At 42.3% G+C, this 15,975-nt stretch overlaps 2 protein-coding genes across 6 annotated transcripts in view; one reads left to right on the top strand and one right to left on the bottom strand.

The window, feature by feature from the left end:
* The first annotated feature begins 267 nt into the window (after positions 1-267).
* On the top strand, positions 268-7,839 carry ccnh (cyclin H). 3 transcript variants are annotated; one of them, XM_014160038.2, is made up of 10 exons: positions 268-551; positions 798-927; positions 3,395-3,517; positions 3,605-3,678; positions 3,936-4,149; positions 4,357-4,520; positions 4,717-4,787; positions 4,941-5,049; positions 7,385-7,448; positions 7,525-7,839. In XM_014160038.2, the coding sequence occupies exons 2-10, from the start codon at positions 811-813 to the stop codon at positions 7,561-7,563; spliced, it is 975 nt and encodes a 324-aa protein (XP_014015513.1). In that variant the 5' UTR covers positions 268-551; positions 798-810; the 3' UTR covers positions 7,564-7,839. The 3 variants fall into 3 exon arrangements, with proteins under 3 accessions (XP_014015513.1, XP_014015514.1, NP_001133106.1); XM_014160039.2 differs by having other exon boundaries at positions 271-551; positions 825-927; NM_001139634.1 differs by lacking the exon at positions 268-551 and having other exon boundaries at positions 771-927; positions 7,525-7,837.
* LOC106580138 (ras GTPase-activating protein 1) overlaps positions 5,325-15,975 on the bottom strand; it is a 55,316-nt gene continuing 44,665 nt past the window's right edge. Inside the window, exons 10-27 of one of the 3 annotated variants that reach the window (XM_014160854.2) lie at positions 15,841-15,964; positions 15,437-15,593; positions 15,121-15,208; positions 14,946-15,026; positions 14,460-14,617; positions 14,199-14,275; positions 13,884-14,056; positions 11,624-11,783; positions 11,301-11,443; positions 10,680-10,795; positions 10,374-10,478; positions 9,912-9,998; positions 9,672-9,739; positions 9,468-9,556; positions 9,190-9,267; positions 8,958-9,092; positions 8,750-8,829; positions 5,325-7,032 (exon numbers count right to left, since the gene is read on the bottom strand). In XM_014160854.2, coding sequence (XP_014016329.1) covers positions 6,984-7,032; positions 8,750-8,829; positions 8,958-9,092; positions 9,190-9,267; positions 9,468-9,556; positions 9,672-9,739; positions 9,912-9,998; positions 10,374-10,478; positions 10,680-10,795; positions 11,301-11,443; positions 11,624-11,783; positions 13,884-14,056; positions 14,199-14,275; positions 14,460-14,617; positions 14,946-15,026; positions 15,121-15,208; positions 15,437-15,593; positions 15,841-15,964 — 1,968 coding nt within the window. In that variant the 3' untranslated portion in view covers positions 5,325-6,983. Of the gene's footprint in view, positions 7,033-8,056; positions 8,830-8,957; positions 9,093-9,189; positions 9,268-9,467; positions 9,557-9,671; positions 9,740-9,911; positions 9,999-10,373; positions 10,479-10,679; positions 10,796-11,300; positions 11,444-11,623; positions 11,784-13,883; positions 14,057-14,198; positions 14,276-14,459; positions 14,618-14,945; positions 15,027-15,120; positions 15,209-15,436; positions 15,594-15,840; positions 15,965-15,975 lie in introns of those variants that run through there. The other 2 variants (XM_014160856.2, XM_014160855.2) reach the window with 2 other exon arrangements.

Below are 15,975 nucleotides of genomic sequence, written 5' to 3'. Positions count from 1 at the left end.
CACTGAGCAATTTTCATTTGATGTGCCAGCTGCTGAGTCAAAATTGTCTATATGATAAAATTCATGAAAACAAAAATTTGCTTTTTGGTCTTAATTTAAGGTTTGGTTTAGTCATTAGGGTTAGCAGTGTGGTTAAGGTTCAGTTTTACATTGTTTGTATTACTTTGTGGCTGTTCTAGCGACTCACCACTCTTCAGAGCTGCCTCTGGGTCAAGCTTCATGACAATAAATTCCAACCTGCCCACCTACATGCGCATATCAGTTTGCGCACTTTACCATATATTACGGTATAACTACGCAATGGACATGCTGTTGACATGAATGTGAAAGCTACTTGCTAAGATAGCGAGTTACTTTCAAAATCATAAAGATAGTAATAGTTTATCGAGCTAGCAAGTTCGTTATATCATAACGTTTGTACGGATCATCTGGAGTTTGATTAGACAGCTAGTAGAAGCTTCGCTAACAAGTCAAACAGCAACGACCGACTAGATAGTGCTAGCCGGCTGTTGCTGTCGCTAACGCCTTAGCTACCATTGGCTAGCTAAAAGGTAAGGAAAGAATGGGGCCTCTTCCTCTAATGTTACCAACCAGCTTGCTTAATACTAGCTACCGCTTAACGGCACTTCCTTCTTTAAACTAGCTATAATATTTCCTATTGGACAGGCAACGAACTATCAAATGCTATAGCATAGGCTAATCCGTTTGTTGGCTTGCTAACGTAGCTTGCACATGTGATGTTGTGTAACTGTTATTCAAGTAACAGTATTTGACAATCAATGTTCTGTTATGTGCAGTCAGAGCTTCACCATGTTTCACATTAGCTCACAGAAAAAGTACTGGACATTCGACAATGAAGAAAGTCTGGAACAACTGAGATGTGAAGCCAACCAGAAATATCGCAACAAAATGCTTGCCAGTGGGAAGGTAAAACGATTTAAAACATTTTACATTAGGCTAGTGTTAAAAGGCCCAGTGCAGACGTGATTTCCTGTGTTTTTATATATATACAGTTGAAGTCGGAAGTTTACATACACCTTAGCCAAATACATTTAAATTCAGTTTTTCACAATTCCTGACGTTTAATCCTAGTAAAAATTCCCTGTTTTAGGTCAGTTAGGAATTTTTATTTTATTTAACCAGGTAGGCAAGTTGAGAACAAGTTCTCATTTACAATTGCGACCTAGCCAAGATAAAGCAAGCAGTTTGACACATACAACAACACAGAGTTACACATGGAATAAAGGATCACCACTTTATTTTAAGAATGTGAAATGTCAAAATAATAGTAGAGAGTGATTTATTTCAGCTTTTATTTCTTTCATCACATTCCCAGTGGGTCAGAAATTTACATACACTCAATTAGTATTTGGTAGCATTGCCTTTAAATTGTTTAACTTAGGTCAAACGTGTTGGGTAGCCTTCCACAAGCTTCCCACAATAAGTTGGGTGAGTCTTGGCCCATTCCTCCTGACAGAGCTGGTGTAACTGAGTCAGGTTTGGAGGCCTCCTTGCTCGCACATGCATTTTCAGTTCTGCCCACACTTTTCTATGGGATTTAGGTCAGGGCTTTGTGATGGCCACTCCAATATCTTGACTTTGTTGTCCTTAAGCTATTTTGCCACAATTTTGGAAGTATGCTTGGGGTCATTGTCCATTTGGAAGACCCATTTGCGACCAAGCTTGAACTTTCTGACTGTCTTGAGATGTTGCTTCAATATATCCACATAATTTTCCATTCCTTATGATGCCATCTATTTCGTGAACTGCAGAAAAGTACCCCCACAACATGATGCTGCCACCCCCGTGCTTCACGGTTGGGATGGTGTTCTTTGGCATGCAAGCCTCCCTCTTTTTCCTCCATAAATGGTCATCATGGCCAAACAGTTTTATTTTTGTTTCATCTGACCAGAGGATATTTCTCCAAAAAGTACGATCTTTGTCCCCATTTGCAGTTGCAAACCGTAGTCTGTTTTTTTATGGCAGTTTTTGAGCAGTGGCTTCTTCCTTGTTGAGCGGCCTTTCAGGTTATGTCGATATAGGACTCTATATACTGTGGATATAGATACTTTTGTACCTGTTTCCTCCAGCATCTTCAAGGTCCTTTTGCTGTTGTTCTGGGATTGATTTGCACCAAAGTACGTTCATCTCTAGGAGACACAATGTGTCTCCTTCCTGAGCGGTATGACGGCTGCGTGGTCCCATGGTGTTTATACTTTGTACAAACAATTGTACACGATGAACGTGGTACCTTCAGGCGTTTGGAAATTGCTCCCAAGGATGAACCAAACCTGTGGAGGTCTACCATTTTTTTTCTGAGGTCTTGACTGATATCTTTTGATTTTCCCATGATGTCAAGCAAAGAGGCACTGAGTTTGAAGGTAGGCCTTGAAATACATCCACAGGTACACCTCCAATTGACTCAAATGATGTCAATTAGCCTATCAGAAGCTTCTAAAGCCATGACACAATTTTCAGCAATTTTCCAAGCTGTTTTAAGGCACAGTTAACTTAGTGTATGTAAACTTCTGACCCACTGGAATTGTGAAATAATTTCTGTATACAATTTGTTGGAAACATTTGTCATGCACAAAGTAGATGTCCTAACCGACTTGCCAAAACTATAGTTTGTTAACAAGGAGTGGTTGAAAAATGAGTTTTAATGACTCCAACTTCAACTGTATTTCTACACTGAGGTTGGAATAATACTGTGAAAATAATGGTGTTTGCACACTCAGATGTGAGAAAGCCAGTGGGAAAAGATGGATTCTGGGCAAAATTCTGCACATTTTTCTCATCGATCGCAATGCAATTTTCTGTTCCCAAAACTAAAATCTTTTATGAACAGAATGGACTAAGTTTGGTAGACTTTACCCCTTGCCAAAGTTCGAAAAAAATCTGTTTAGGAGTGCAATGTCGAATTGAGTTATTACACACTTCAGAGTATGCGTTCCCTAACGGAAATGTGCAAAAAGATGCTGGAACGCGACAATAGGATCTCGTGCTTGGCTCTGCCCACCTCCTTGCTTGTTCTGCAAACGGATTAATTTGCTCGTATTGTAAAACAACAGGCTGTGGTCTATCTTGGGTAAGTTGTAACAAATATTTGGCTTTGGACTGCCTGGTGAATTAGGCCTAGTTAATAGACCAATAAGAAAGTTTCAAACCTCTCTGCCAATAACAGCTAGTTCTAAGTTTTCCACTCCCCACTCAGACCACTCCCAGCAAAATTCTTGTTTGGTACTTGTTACACAGAAATTATTTGATTTAGACGTTTAAAAAAATGGCTGCATTGGATCTTTAACTTTAGTTGCCACCTGCTTCCAACATTGAGTTTGTTAATGCCCTTGTTGTTCCCCCTCTCATCCTTTCCTTTGACCCTGCCTTGATGAAGCCTGGGGTTAGTGACGCCGTGTTCCTGGAGGCTCACGAGGAGATTGTCCTTTTCAGACACTATGAGAAGAGACTCCTTGACTTCTGTAATGCTTTCAAGCCTGTGATGCCCAAGTCTGTTGTGGTATGTATTTTGTAAGGGTACACAGATAAATCCAGTTAGCCTAGGTCTGATTTACAAAGGGGCTTAACAGTGCAATCATCTCAACAGGGCACAGCTATCATGTATTTCCGGAGATTTTACCTGAACAACTCACTGATGGAATACCACCCCAGAACAATCATGTGAGTAGTAAAGGCCTTTTCTTTAAGTAGTCCCAGAGCCTTATGTTGAGAAACTCCTATTTAGATACAGATACACACTTGATTTCTGTACTCACTGTACATAACCCCTCTCGCCCTCATTCTCTCTTCGTCTTTTCTTTCTCCCAACCTTCCTTTCCTCTGCTCTTTTGTTTCGCACCCAATCTCCTTGCCACCCTTATCATCCCTTTTTGTCCCAACTCTGCCCTGGCTTCTTGCTTTCTTTTATTTTCTTTCAGGCTGATCTGTGCCTACCTGTCCTGTAAAGTGGATGAGTTTAATGTGTCCAGCACCCAGTTTGTGGGGAATCTTGTGCAGGAGAGTGCGGCCGGGCAGGAGAGGGCTCTTGAACAGATTTTGGAGTATGAGCTCCTTCTCATTCAGCAGCTCAACTTCCACCTGGTGGTGCACACCCCCTACAGACCTATGGAGGGCCTGCTCATAGACATCAAGGTGGGTGGATGGAAATGGAGATACTTACTGTGTCAATGATGCGCAGTAGAGATACAGCAGATGGAGTGTAGTGCAAGAATATGCTGCTGAGATTGAAAGAGCCATGTTGTAGACTTTGTTGATTCTGTAAGAATAGAAAACCCAGCAGGTTATGTGCCAACTAAGGCTTCAGTCAACAGTTCCGTCTATTGGTGACCTTTACCGCAGACAAGGTACCCTCTTCTGGAGAACCCAGAGTCTCTGAGGAAGAGTGTTGATGACTTCCTGACGCGGGCCACCCTGACGGACAGTGGGCTGCTGTTTCCCCCATCTCAGATAGCCATGACCGCCATCCTGAACAGTGCGTCGCGGGCCGGCCTCAGCATGGAGAGGTAGGCCACTAACAGGGCTCTGTTCTAGACTAGAGCAAGGCCATGTTCCAGGGGATATAGGCTGAACATGGCCTAGAGAACAGCAAGTGAAAACAAACATTCTTCCATAGTAGACAGGGTAGTATTCTCACAATCTGTTTTCATGAATTATGATCAATTTAGCCTTGAACTAGTTTTGTTGTCCCTTTTGTTATAGCTATCTGACCGAATGTATGGGACTGAAGGAGGACAAAGAAACTCTCTTAAAGATGTATGATGCGATGAGACGTGAGTAGTTTTTGCCTGCATCGTTGCATTTACCAATTACAACCACATGGTGGCACGTTTGATCTGTTTGACAGCACATCAACATTCTACAAAGCAACATTCACATGTTGTTTCAGTGACAAACATAAAAATGTATTTTTCCTTCTCACACAGGGATAAAAAGTCTCATGAAAAAGTATGAACTTCCGAAACCAGACGAGGTGAATGCTTACAAAGTGAAACTGGAGAGGGTCCATGCTGACTTTGGCACAAACTCCAACACGTACGTATAGCCTTCTTGAATGAATGCATCTGTCAGTTACAAACACATGCAATTATTACGTTGCACAAATAGAGTATGGTTTTACATGGTGCTCTACCACACAACTGGGGAGTGAATGTCAAGGTAGAAATGATCAGCTGACTTGAATAACAGGTTAATATTGTGTGATAGGAATGGCTGACAGGTAACATTCCAGCTTCTGAGACTACTATAACAATCAGGACTCCCCCAAACTCCCTTTATAGTAAATAGTCTAGCAGCAATGAAGCAATACCTTTCTCCATACATACTAACAGTTTTTATTTAGCCAGGTCGATCAAGTATATCTAAGATGCAAGGTTCTGTCTATCAGATAGAAAAATAAACACATCAGCTATATGAAATAAAGAGGAAGCAGAACAGTTTCACGCTCCATGAAGCACAGCTGACATTTATATATTTGAAGAGTGGAGTTTAATCTCACCCATATCAAGTCTATGAACACTTGGGTGAGGTTTGTAAAGTCTGTACCTAAATGAGTCTGACTTTTAGATCGGTTTGTATGAGCAGTACTAAGTCAGCCAGTTCTCATCCAAACGACAGAGGTGAATCTGTGCATGGCCTGCACAAAATTAATCTCTTATCTTGGCTTGTTATCACCAAGGAAAGTGGGTTAGTGAGGGTTACATTTGAAGTTGCAAATATATGAAAGCTTCAGTTGATGAGCCCAGGCTTAAAGGGAGGATTTCTCAGTTCCTTTAGTTTCTCAGAGCAGCACATACTGTATGTAGGCCCAGACATCAGGGCAGTTTCCATAGGGTTATACATGCACATGTTACAAATAGTTCTTACAAACTGTTAGGTTAACATTTTGTATGATAGCTAAATGGAGTATGATAAGCTATACATACATAAACACTGGTTTTGTCATATAACAGGCAAAGCAGCATAGAAAAGATATAGCTAGTAGCTTCAGTGCTATATACAGGTAACTGAAAAAATAAAAACCAACAGTGTCTTAATAGGGAGTTGGGCCACCACAAGCCGCCAGCTTGGCATAGATTGTACAAGTGTCTGGAACTCTTGGAAGGGGGCAACACCATTCTTCCATGAGAAATTCCATCATTTGGTTGGTGGTAGAAACGCTGTCTCAAGCACCGCTCCAGAATCTCCCATAAGTGTTCAATTTGGTTGAGATCTGGTGACTGAGATGGCCATGGCTTACATCGTTTACAAGCTCATGTGACCACTCGTACTCTGTGGATGTGGGCATTGTCATCCACTCTTTAGGGGTTGCGTGGACCTAAACCATGCCAGGAAAATGCACCCCACATCCACCCAGGTGTTTCCACTATTTTGGCAGTTACCTGTATAAGAAGCTAGTGTGAATTGTAAACTGCCATTTTGGAGTTAGGGTTGTAGAGTGAGTTTTAAGGCTTGTCTTGGAGGTGCTATGTTAGATTTCCCTGAAGATCGTTGTTATCGCTACGATGCTTTGGCTCGCCGCTGCCCTGAGGCCCTTTGGGAAGGTTCCACTGTTAAAAAGGCAGTGTGTAAGTACCTCTAGGGTTCAAGTCTGGCCCCCTCCCAATTTCAGGACAAAGGCCAAGCCAATCAAAATATAGGTGATCCAGTTCATCATTTTCTTTAGCTGTCTGTAAGCTATAATATAACTGCCAAAATAGGCTAACAGTGTCCTGTTCGTCTGTCTGGCCCTCTCAGCTAGAATATAGTTCAACCTAGTATTGGGTAATGAGTTCTTCCTTATTTCACCGGTGTCTGTTCCAGGGCTTTGGGACTGGCAAGAGATTCCCAGATCGTCAGCCAGCCATAGTAGACCGACACGTCCAGAAAGCTACATGCTCAATACAAATTCACCTAGTCTCCGGTCCAGCGCTCCATGTCAGGGCTTGGTGGTTTGGTTGACTGAACAACCTGTCCAGTCTTTGTAGAATTCACATTACCTGGATGGTGGCAGCCAATGCCATGATGGTGCACTCGGTCCTGCAAGACAAAGTGTACGCTGTTGAAAAGGCCTCACATTGATCAGTTACATCTTAATGCCATTTAAGACTACCCTACCTGTTCTATATCCATACAATCTGATATGAACTCCGTGGTGTCATGACAGATGGTACTCTACCTAGATGACATGGGACGTGCATGACTTGAAGGGAGAACATATTTAACAAATGTGGCCTGCTAAAACAGCTTCCAGCAGACCGATCTCCATGATTCTTTACCTTCCATAAATCCAGTCAGTTTTAGCCTACAGGTCACCAATCCTTCATATACCACCCAAACAAAAGATTGTGCACTCTTTCATCTGACAGTTAAATCTTAATCCATTTTACAGGAAAAGAAAACGAGGATATGAGGATGACGATCATGTAGCGAAAGAGCCCCGCATGACAGAAGAAGTGAGTGAAACCACTTACATTTTGGCTACCAGTGCCTCTACATTTCAGGTCATTAATAGCTTGCTGTGTTTTCTAGGAGTGGACGGATGAAGATCTGGATTTGGATGATTTATGAAGAAAACAATTAGTGCTTTATTCAATCTGTATCCCTGAATTTCCGATTCAGCGTTTACTGCGAACATTGCCTTTAAAATCGCTGAACTTCTACCATATGGATTGAATAGAGCCTTTTGAGGCAAACATTTTGCCACTGAAGGATCAGCAATATGGTCTCACAGGTGGTCTACCCAGTGTGGGGGGAAAAAAATCCACCATTAGTGTTTTTTCTTTGTTCTTATTAGGCCCTACATTATGGTCTTGTCATATAATAAACCTATTTTTGTACACGTTTTATGGTGTCAACCTTTAACTACCAAATGGGTTTCTCTTGTGATAACGTGGTATAAATGTATGCTTGAATATTCCATGGACAGAGTTGAGGCGGGAATCCTGTGTACAACTGCACTAGGCTCTGAGCAGAGCTTCAATGCGCTATGATACAGAGCTGCACTTCTAAATCTCCAATATGTTTTCAGGAGAAATACAGGGGAAGAAAAAATTCCATTATCTACTTTACAAAAAAGTTTAATAAGTGCATGCATGTCTGATACAATCTGTACTGCTGTTTTTTTTGATTATGTATCTTGTCTGGCATTGAGACTGAACTAAACAAACATGATACAGTTGGAAAACAAAACAATTCAGTTTGTCTCAATTATATACTCATGATTCCAGCAAGAGAATTTGACATACTTTCTGCATTAACATTTCCAAACTAAAACAGAACAAAAAAAATACAGGAAATGCTAGTTTCAGCACTTTGGGGATATTGTCACAACCATAAAAGAAATCAGTCAAATTACATTATAAAAAGCATTATCGCTCATAATCCAGTTATAAGAAACAGGTTTGACTGTAGCTTCATGTCAGTTGACTTTCCTCATATTGGAGATGGCAACCTATGATGTGTGGATAAACATGTCTTGGGTATGTGAAGCTTTGCTTTGAAATAAAATCTTTGACCCTTTTAATAAAAGGGGTACTATACATACAGAATCATGAACAGTTTATCAGAAGTCACTGGTGCAAGTTTAGTTTTTTTAGGTGCTGTTCTCGTGGCATGGGAAATGTGGGCGGGGCTGTCGGAGATGAGGGGTGGGTTGCCATGGTGATGAGTGGAGCATGCTGGGTTGGTTCCCATGTGCGACTCCGTGCGAGGAAAAGGCGGGATGGATGGAGAGAGGGGAGGAGTGCTGTACTACCTGTTGCTGTTGGACATGGCATAGTGAACCTGTTTCTGCTGAAGGAGCTCAGTAATGGCCAGCAGCTTTTTCAGCACGTGCTACAAAGAGAAACATGAGACAGCAATGGTTTACAATCATCATGGCATGTTTTTGGTACCATGACATTAACAGACTCAAAAATACTTTTTGGCCTTTCAATCACTGGTTGAATGCACTTGCCACACACCTGCTGTGCTCCCCTCTCGTTGCTCAGGGTGCGGAGGTCGTCTGAGTGAGAGACACAGATCTCATGCAGGGCTGCGAGGTCACGGGACAGGTCTGTCCTAAAGTGCTCTGTAGCTTCAGGGAGGTCAGGGACATTCTGTGAAGGACACACAGGTTAACGTCTTACCTAGACATTGGAACAGAACTGCCACATGTCCGCAGATTCCTAAAGAAAATGGAAACAAGTAACCTACCCCCAACTCATCCAGAAACATGATCATCCTATGTTTGTTGTTTTTGATGAAGGGGTTCACGCCCTCCATGTAGGGCTCCTGGATTGAAAAGAGGAACACACTATTATCATTATGTTAGAAAGTAAAGATAGAAATATAAAATACTGTTCGCTGAAGGATGGAAACAAGTTACAACGCACAGCTATGGAGGATTACACTTTGGTTTGCTTGTGCTTAGACAACAAAGGGATACAAACGTCCCCACACGGAACATTGTAGGAGCTTTAAGGTGGCCGTACCTTAGCACCAAACTCCACCAGGTTAGCCAGGTTCTGGACAGACTTGGCAATCAATGTGAGGGTACGGCCTGCTGTTGCAGAGGGAGGGTCTACAAAAAAAAAGATGAACAAGTAAATCAAGTAATGTATGGACACACTGTTCATTCCATGCTAAGAAATAATCAATTTATGCAATACCAAATACAAAGAAGGGTATAGGCTCACCAGCAATGATGTTGAACATTCTTGGGTTGAGAATGGCAGGACAGATCAGTCTCAGGAACACAAAGCCACTGGAAGAGCGAAACAAGTATCCGTTAGATCAGTGCTTCCCAAACGTTCCCGGTATAGGCCCCCCCTTGACCAAAGGCACCATAACACTAGAATGGTTTCTGATGCTGTGCGCTGCCTATCCATGAGGGATGCAGATGGCAAAGTAGATCCATGGTGTGTACAGTTAGTTACCTTACGACTCTGGTTCTCATGGTGGTGTTGGTTGGCCATTTCTGCTGCACTGATTTCTGCAGACACCCATAGATATACCTTAGAGTCCTGGAACGGTCAAGGAAGAGAGAGAGAGAGTGAGACTGAATGTACTGGAACATGACTTAAATAGACTTTATGAACTTCAAGCTAGCCTATGGACGTACTTAATGTGTTCAGTTAATTTGTTGGTTTGTCTGATGACATAATAGATTGATTGAACTACAGGAGAATGTCATGATATACAGGGTTCAAACTATGGAGATGGTTACTTAAAATGGCAGTGTATATTTAACCGGCAGAAAATGAATGGCAGCGTTACGCTAACCCCAATGTTACTTTTATGCTTCACTGAAACTATTCCTAACCTTAACCTCAATTAATTTCGACCCCTATGCCTAAACTTAAGTTTTCGTTCTGCCGGTCGGATATACACTTCCTTACTTATTAGGGTTGGGCCGATGAATGATGTCATCGGGTGACGATAATGATTGACAGCCATCGTCGATGGGGACGTCATCATCGATGACAGATGATAGCCTATTTACACTTGACAAAGCACAACAGTACAGACAGTGACATTTCAGAATTCTAGTCAAATTGGCAACGGATTGATTCGTCTTTTTGTTAGTCCAAATCAATGAGTCCCGATCGACGATATGCCAAAAGTTCATACATCGCCCCAACCCTTTGTGGATGGTTCCCGTGTAAGTTTGTTAGTATGTGCAACGTGGATTGGTGTGTGCTTACGGGGGCAGGATCTCAGCAGCCATGAAGATCTTCTCCACCAGTTCAGACAGGATGTTGAGGAGGTGGGCTAGGTTCAGATTGACATCCTCGTTCTTCTCCAGTTTTGAGGGATTCAGCTAGTGAGGGACACACACAGAAAAACAGAGGAAGGGAAAAAGAGAGATGTTTCATTATACAGATAGAAGTGTGCTCGTGAAAAAAAACAAGATGGGCTACATAAGATTATTTCACTAGAGTAGGATTTGCTGTTGAAAGCAACTGTGGAAGATAATGTGTAACGCCCTCTGTTCCACTGGAGGAGACAGTCAGTCTGAAGAGTCCTGTGAGATCACAACAGCACTTTGAATCTGTGTCATTGTGACATGAGTTACTGTTTTGTCTTCTGGGAAGCCAAAGTACTGATATGATGTTATAAATGCCAAGTGTTCCACTCCACTCGGGAGATAAAGTGAAGAATAGCTGGGTTGTTGCCCATACACTTCTCTGCTGAAAGAATTGACTAAAGTGACTTTACAGACGCAAGATGTTGCCAAACTGATACAGTAGGTAGAGCTTGGGCTAAACAAAATAAGGCTAAAGCCTTTCTGCATGTCAGAAAATGTGTGTGTGTTGTGTGTTTACCTCGCAGGACTGCTTGCTCTCCATGATCTTGAGGATGGTGTCTTTGAGGGCGTGGTGAACGAAGGGTGTGGCCGTGGCCTTCATGTACTGCTCCATCAGCGTGCTGGCCAGCGTGGTCGCTCGGAACAGGGTCGTCGCCTCGTCTGGGAACCACCAGAGAGAGGGGACTTCTCATCAGCCAAGTGTGTGTGTGTGTGTGTCATAGCTTTCATGTTGGAATCATAAACACAAAGCATCTAAAAGTGGAGATTGGCTCTTTATCATTGTGAAGTAGGCTTTCACAATGTCACTACAACATGCAGAGGTGTGTGTGTTTGTCTTACCCTCCATGTTGATCTCTCGGTCATTGAGTGTCCTGAGTAAGGGGGCCTCTGTCTTCTCGTGTCTGAAGATGCGCAGCAGGATGCTGGCCAGCAGGGTGCGGTCCTGCCCACACACATGGGCCAGAGCATAGATCACATGGAACTCTTTCAGCAGGATCAGCTGTGGGGGGACACAGACAACCAGACAGACAGAGTCAATGTCAGTGACCTATGGTCAAACAAGCGGCCATCATTTTGACATGTATTTTTCCAGGACACACACACATATATATATATATACATACACATATCTATCGATGGTCAATATGTATGTATGTATGTATGTATGTATGTATGTATGTATATATATATATATATGTGTGTGTGTGTGTGTGTGTGTGTGTGTGTGTGTGTGTGTGTGTGTGTGTGTGTCCTGGAAAAATACATGTCTATCTATCTATCTCTATATACATACACATACATACATACATATCTATATCTATCTATCTGTGTGTTTTATTATTTTTCAGTGTACAATGTTTATTTTATGCATCAAAGCACTTGTGTATATACAGTGCATTCTGAAAGTATTCAGACCCCTTGACTTTTCCCACGTATGTACCTCACACGTAATAGAGTATTTGTTACTAACTGCTGATCCATGTTTTGGTGTCTCTCTTATTGCAACCGAGTGCTGGTCTTTGTACCTTGACTAATGGTAATCCTTAATTAATTAATGACTTCATCATCCTCATTAACCTGTTGGGGCTAGGGGGCAGTATTTGCACGGCCGGATAAAAAACGTACCAGATTTAAACTGGTTACTACTCTTGCCCAGAAACGAGAATATGCATATAATTAGTAGATATGGATTGAAAACACTCTGAAGTTTCTAAAACTGTTTGAATGGTGTCTGTGAGTATAACAGAACTCATATGGCAGGCCAAAACCTGAGAAGATTCCATACAGGAAGTGCCCTGTCTGACAATTTGTTATTCTTCTGTTGCATCTCTATCGAAAATACAGCATCTCTGCTGTAACGTGACATTTTCTAAGGCTTCCATTGGCTCTCAGAAGGCGCCAGAAAGTGGAATGACGTGTCTCCTGTCTCTGGGCGAAGAACAGCAGGAGATTTTGTGAGTGGTCAGGCTGGGAACAGTGACACTGGAGATGCGCGTTCATGAGAATTCTCCATTTGTTTCTTTCAGCCTCTGAATGAATACTCCCGGTTGGAATATTATCGCTATTTTACGAGAAAAGTAGCATAAAAATTGATTTTAAACAGCGTTTGACATGCTTCGAAGTACGGTAATGGAATATTTAGAATTATTTTGTCACGAAATGCGCTCGCGCGTCACCCTTCGGATAGTGACTTAAACGCACAAACAAAACGGAGCTATTTGGATATAACTATGGATTATTTGGAACCAAAACAACATTTGTTGCTGAAGTAGAAGTCCTGGGAGTGCATTCTGACGAAGAACAGCAAAGGTAATCCAACTTTTCTTATAGTAAATCTGAGTTTGATGAGGGCCAAACTTGGTGGGTGTCAAATTAGCTAGTCGTGATGGCCAGGCTATGTACTCAGAATATTGCAAAATGTGCTTTCGCCGAAAAGCTATTTTAAAATCTGACACCGCGATTGCATAAAGGAGTTCTGTATCTATAATTCTTAAAATAATTGTTATGTATTTTGTGAACGTTAATCATGGTTTGCGGTGGGTTTGCTAGTTCTGAACATCACATGCTAATGTAAAAAGCTGTTTTTTTATATAAATATGAACTTGATTGAACAAAACATGCATGTATTGTATAACAATGTCCTAGGAGTGTCATCTGATGAAGATCATCAAAGGTTAGTGCTGCATTTAGCTGTGGTTTTGGTTTTTGTGACATATATATTTGCTTTGAAAATGGCTGTGTGATTATTTTTCGCAGGGTACTCTCCTGACATAATCTAATGTTTTGCTTTCGTTGTAAAGCCTTTTTGAAATCGGACAATGTGGTTAGATTAACGAGAGTCTTGTCTTTAAAATGGTGTAAAATAGTCATATGTTTGAGAAATTGAAGTTATAGCATTTTTGAGGTATTTGTATTTCGCGCCACGCGATTCCACTGGCTGTTGACTAGGTGGGACGCAAGCGTCCCACCTAGCCCAGGGAAGTTAATAGCATTTTTGAGGTATTTGTATTTCGCGCCACGCGATTCCACTGGCTGTTGACTAGGTGGGACGCAAGCGTCCCACCTAGCCCAGGGAAGTTAATAAGTGTGTGTGTGTGACCTCTTTGAATTCGCTGTACTCCTCCTCGGGCATGATCTTTTCCATGGAGTAGCGGGCTCGCACCCTCAGGGAGCCCGGCTCGATGCCTTTCAGAGGCACGTGGGAGCTCAGCGGAAACCACTCGTCTATCATCTGGCCCTTCTGCAGTCGGCTCAGCTGGCAACGCATGAACACTGAGGCAGAGGGAGAGAGACATTTAGTGGAACACACAGACAATAAAACGCTGTTTTTCTCATATCAATATGGAATGGGATTATAAAGACAGATTGTTCGATTTCGTGACATAGCTCTAGTTTAAGTAGAACAGAGACTCACAGATGTCACTTTCTTTGCTCTTCTTTGTCTTGTTACTCAGGCTGATTTCAAACCTGTTGATTTCACTCGACAAGTCACTGACGAGGGAAAAAAATAGAAAGATATTGTCTGTCAATTTAGTGAACCCAAACAGGATTGGACAGCTGATGGCAATGATTACATCAGTAAGTGCAGCATGGAAGCCAAATAAATAAAAAAAAATGTCCCAATTCCCCCTAAATTGCCAATAACACTTTGAATGAAGATGGAATTGGGACTCACTCAAAGATGAACTCCTCAGTGAAGACTGGGTTCTGGCCCTCTCGAGGGTGGGTCTTGGCCACCTGCACACTGTTCAGGTAGATGTTGCAGTAGGGGTTGGTGAAGTGCTTCACCGGCAGCTTATGGGCCTCCTCCACGTACAGGACCAGACTGCTCACCTGATGGGACACATACCAGGTCAACAGTCAGGCAGTCAGTCACAGCCAGGGCTTCTGATGACTCAGCTGCTTGGAACTCCAAAGTAGTGGGTTTGAATCTCGCATTGGCCACCTACATGTGTTCACTGTAAGACGCTTTGGATAATGGCATCTGCTAAACTTTTTTTTGAAGAAAGGGGTTGTTCTTTGGGGAGTGAAGGCCCAACTTGCATTTTAAGGTTCAATACTTTTTTGCCATATCAAACAAAGTTAGGAATGGGATTTGTAAAAAAACTTTTTTTTAAATGATAAAGCACAATAAAAATAGCACTTGACAGTGTGTTTGTACCTGTCGGAGCCTCTTGTTGGGAGTGGGCTGGGTGGGCTTCCTAAGGTTACTGCAGAACGTCTGCAGACATTTCATCCAGTCCTACAGAGAGGAAAAAAACACTTAGATTAAAGAAAGGTGTGATTGGAGAATGTCCCAAAGAGAGAAAGAGTGTGAGAGACAGATCAGTACAAACCTGTGCCTGTTCAGGGGTCTCGCCAGCAAAGTAGAATATGTACTGTTCCTCACTAAAGTGCTGGATCACAACTTGGAAACAGTTTGGCCTGCAAACAAAAACAGGTAGTTATTTCTGAACAAGCACGTGCCCAATCGAATGTATGTACTCCGATCAAACTCAGACTGAAGAACTAAATAAAAGACTCAGCCCAACATGGCAACAAAAAAAATTCATAAACTTATCATAGGCTTATGTTCTGTTGCACTGATTCGTTCTTGTCCCATTCAATGGTCACTCAGATCTAGGATAAATAGTAATGGGTGAAATGTCTCACCTGCCAAACAGACTGTCGTGCACGCCGTACACCGAGCACACGCTCAGGTCAATCAGGCCTTTGGGTTTAGTGGCTCTCTTCTCACTCTCAAAGTAGATGAGCTGGGCGTCGTTCCCCTCCAAGATGAAGTAGAGGTTCTTCCACCGCTTGCCTTTGCCTGGGGGTAGGGAGAGGAGAGGGGAGAAGACATGAGTCCGATTCCCTCCCATCTGCATGCACTTGTTCACTCCCTCTCAAGTTCAGGGGGGAGTTTACATCATATTTCTTACACCAATCCTTGCTTTTTAAATCCACGAGGGGTAGTATACCAGTGACCACTTCAGGGAAAAGTGAGAGAGAGAGAAATGGGCTACGGTCTGGAAGATTAAATTTATAGACATTTGAGTGTAAAAACATATGGGTACCTTTGTTGAACAGGAGGTAGCCTTTCTTGACAATATTTTTGTAGAAGGCGTCTTTCGTTTTCCGTCTGATAGTGTTATAGATCTCCTTGCCGTCCACCAAGTCTGAAAGCACTTGTTCCTGTTGCTGAAATACAT

This window comes from Salmo salar, chromosome ssa20 (assembly GCF_905237065.1).
Source record: "Salmo salar chromosome ssa20, Ssal_v3.1, whole genome shotgun sequence".
Classification (NCBI taxonomy): domain Eukaryota; kingdom Metazoa; phylum Chordata; class Actinopteri; order Salmoniformes; family Salmonidae; genus Salmo; species Salmo salar.
This window is presented reverse-complemented; position numbering and strand designations above follow the sequence as displayed.

Bases quoted from the DNA above. Each gene is read 5' to 3' on its own strand.
- ccnh (XM_014160038.2), top strand. From the start codon at position 811: ATGTTTCACATTAGCTCACAGAAAAAGTACTGGACATTCGACAATGAA. The intron at 4,150-4,356 runs GTGGGTGGATGG...CCTTTACCGCAG, and splicing joins GCCTGCTCATAGACATCAAG to ACAAGGTACCCTCTTCTGGA. The intron at 4,521-4,716 runs GTAGGCCACTAA...CTTTTGTTATAG, and splicing joins GCCGGCCTCAGCATGGAGAG to CTATCTGACCGAATGTATGG.